Source organism: Ammodytes marinus, assembly GCF_949987685.1.
Source record: "Ammodytes marinus genome assembly, chromosome: 4".
Classification (NCBI taxonomy): Eukaryota; Metazoa; Chordata; class Actinopteri; order Uranoscopiformes; family Ammodytidae; genus Ammodytes; species Ammodytes marinus.
The window spans coordinates 2,434,026-2,436,706 of NC_137233.1; the positions used below are offsets into that span (position 1 = coordinate 2,434,026).

General features: G+C 35.2%; 1 protein-coding gene across 1 annotated transcript; it reads right to left on the minus strand.

The window, feature by feature from the left end:
• Positions 1-267: 267 nt before the first annotated feature.
• LOC307249207 (odorant receptor 131-2-like) lies at positions 268-2,442 on the minus strand (the record flags this gene model as incomplete). Its single annotated transcript, XM_080025848.1, has 2 exons — positions 268-1,077; positions 2,290-2,442. The coding sequence occupies 2 exons, from the start codon at positions 2,440-2,442 to the stop codon at positions 268-270; spliced, it is 963 nt and encodes a 320-aa protein (XP_079881974.1).
• Between the last annotated feature and the right edge of the window lie 239 nt (positions 2,443-2,681).

A 2,681-nucleotide genomic window follows, 5' to 3' on the forward strand; every position in this document is an offset into this window, starting at 1 on the left:
ACTATATATGAAAACACATGAGGCCGTACAGTTTGTCCGTTCTGTGTTACTGAAGGAACATGGCGGTGCAACATGGTGGCCTCAGCACCCCGCTCTTATAGATGTAGAAGGCAGGTGATTTAAAATAAAATTTAAAAATGTCTATTTTTTAAGCCATTATACACCAATTAAAACATAATTATGAATCTTATATAATTTTTTTAGCAAGTCTGCTCAGAACAAATAAAAATAGATTCTACACACTGCACCTTTAAAGCAACACTCATCTTATGATAGCGTCTTAATTCCTTTTTGATCGTCTTTTTTATGAATGCGCATTGTTACTCCACACAGGAAATACCTTTTGAAGTACTTCCTGAAAGTTTGGTCTCGTAGCCCGTAGACAATTGGACTTATCAAGCGAGGGAGCACTTGATTTATGATAAACATGGCAAAATATATTGGTACATTCGCCCCTGGGATCCAATATATGAGAAATTGAGTTAACGTAGGTTGCACGTACAGCAGCATACACAACAGCAGCTGAAAGCCATGAAGAAGAATAGTGTTCCTTGCTTTCTTAGTGTCTGTATCGGCATGTTTTGCCACAAACAAAATTCTTAAATAAATGTAGAATAGAGTAAACCAAACCAAAACTAGCGACAATATATGAGATGCGAACCTCTTCTCGAGACTGTAGGAGCTCCTAAACACTCTCCCCCTACTGCAGAAAACCTTTGAATAGAAAAAATCCAGAGGTTCGGTGGCCAACAATATGAAGACATCCGGTACTATAGAAAGTGAACTTAAAGTCCAAATTATGCCGATCACAATATATGTTTTTTTGACCGTGCAGATGTGGCTATGGCGAAACGGAAAACACACAGCAATGTAGCACTCGATAGACATACAGGCCAAGTTAAAAGGAGTGTTTTGAGTGGTTAGAATAGCGGGTAAAATGAGCACACAGCACACAGACACGTAGATGTGTCTTAAGGTGTAACTTAGTATGACTAGAGTGATGCCGGTGGTGAGTTGGATCATGTCGTTCAACACCAGATGGATAAAAAGGATGAAGCGAGGGTCCGTCTTCATGAGCTGAAATGAAGGGCAGAATCAGCAGAATTAAACACAATTTAAAGCTATTGTGTGTAACTTTTTTGTATATAAACACATGTCTGTTACATTCAAGCCATCACCAAACGAGTTGACACAAGTTGATTAAGCCTATCGGCTACAAAAAACACTCTGTATTTCTGAGTATGGCAGCGATTACCAACTGCTGTTAAAGTACTGGTGGTGAAAGTTATATAACTATTAAACTTAACTATTATTAACCAATTATTATTATTATGATTATGCCTTTGTGAAATGTGAAAAGGTCAATATTAAGCAGGGTTCAGTGACTACAAGACATTGTGCTGATAACTATAGTGAGTTAACTGTTTGTTAATGGTAAGGTTAACACATTTTCAAATTGATATTAAAATAATACTAATTTCTCCAAATTCAGGAAAAGATTAAAATAAATGCTGTGTGTTCCTGCTTTACTTTGGTGGGAAACAATATCCAGTCCTTGTTTTGTTCCACCCAAAGTTACTAATTTAAATTAGTTTACTAAGTTCATTATAATACATTTTATCTTCAGCTAAACCACATTGGACATTTCTCTGACAGAGAATTTGGTATTTTTCCCCCCATATGTAACTTCATGGTTTCTCTTTACAGCAAGAGGAACACTTGCTGCAACCCCAAACTCTTGCAATATACACACACATTAAAATAAATACCAAACAAATGTGAACCTATCGTTTTAACTCCAATTTCAACATGTATTGTAAACATTTAAAAGAAAACCCCAAATTTCAAGGCAACTCTCTGAACTAGACTTTTGAGTTTGGAGGAAAACTACCTAAATTTGAGCAAACTAATTATATTTTGTTGAGATAACGTATAATAACTATTTAATGTAACTTACAGTTTTGAGTTGTACATTTTAAGAATTCCAAAATCTGTCAACTGATTATTTTTTTTTCATAAAGTCTTTCAGAATGTTTGAAAAATGTTCATTACATATGAATGATAAGTTATCTCAACCAAAGATAATACGTTGGCTCATATTTCACAGTTTTCCTTCAAACTTAAGAGTTTTTGTTTTAGCCTCAAAACTCAAAAAAATCAAGTTCAAACAGCTCCCTTGACATTTTATGTTTCCCTTTACTTATTTTTTCATTTTTACAATGTTGTAAAATCCCTTAAAACCACATTTCTGAAAGAGAGACTCAAGTGAAAGGAAAGCGTTTTACACACATGGTTCCTGTTGAATGTGTGGACCATTGTTGCATTGATGTAGTTGATAATGACTCCGAGAACAAGCACGATCAAAATATTCCCAATAACCTCGGAGGTGCTGAGGTAGTTTACAGATCCTGTTGCATTGCCGTCCGTGAGTGTGAAATTCATGGCTACATCCAATGAACCTAATGATAAAGACATACAGTATATCATAGTAGAATAATACAAATATAATTTTTTACATTAAAGGTGCTACAAGGAACTTTTAAATATTTGTCTCATTCTTATAGCCTGTTATAATTTTAGCATTATAGTCAATTGTGGTGTACTTTGTTTGTGTGTGTGTGTGGCCTTGTGCAAATTCTGCAACTTCTTTTCTGCTGCCTGTCTTGGCCAGGACTCCCTGT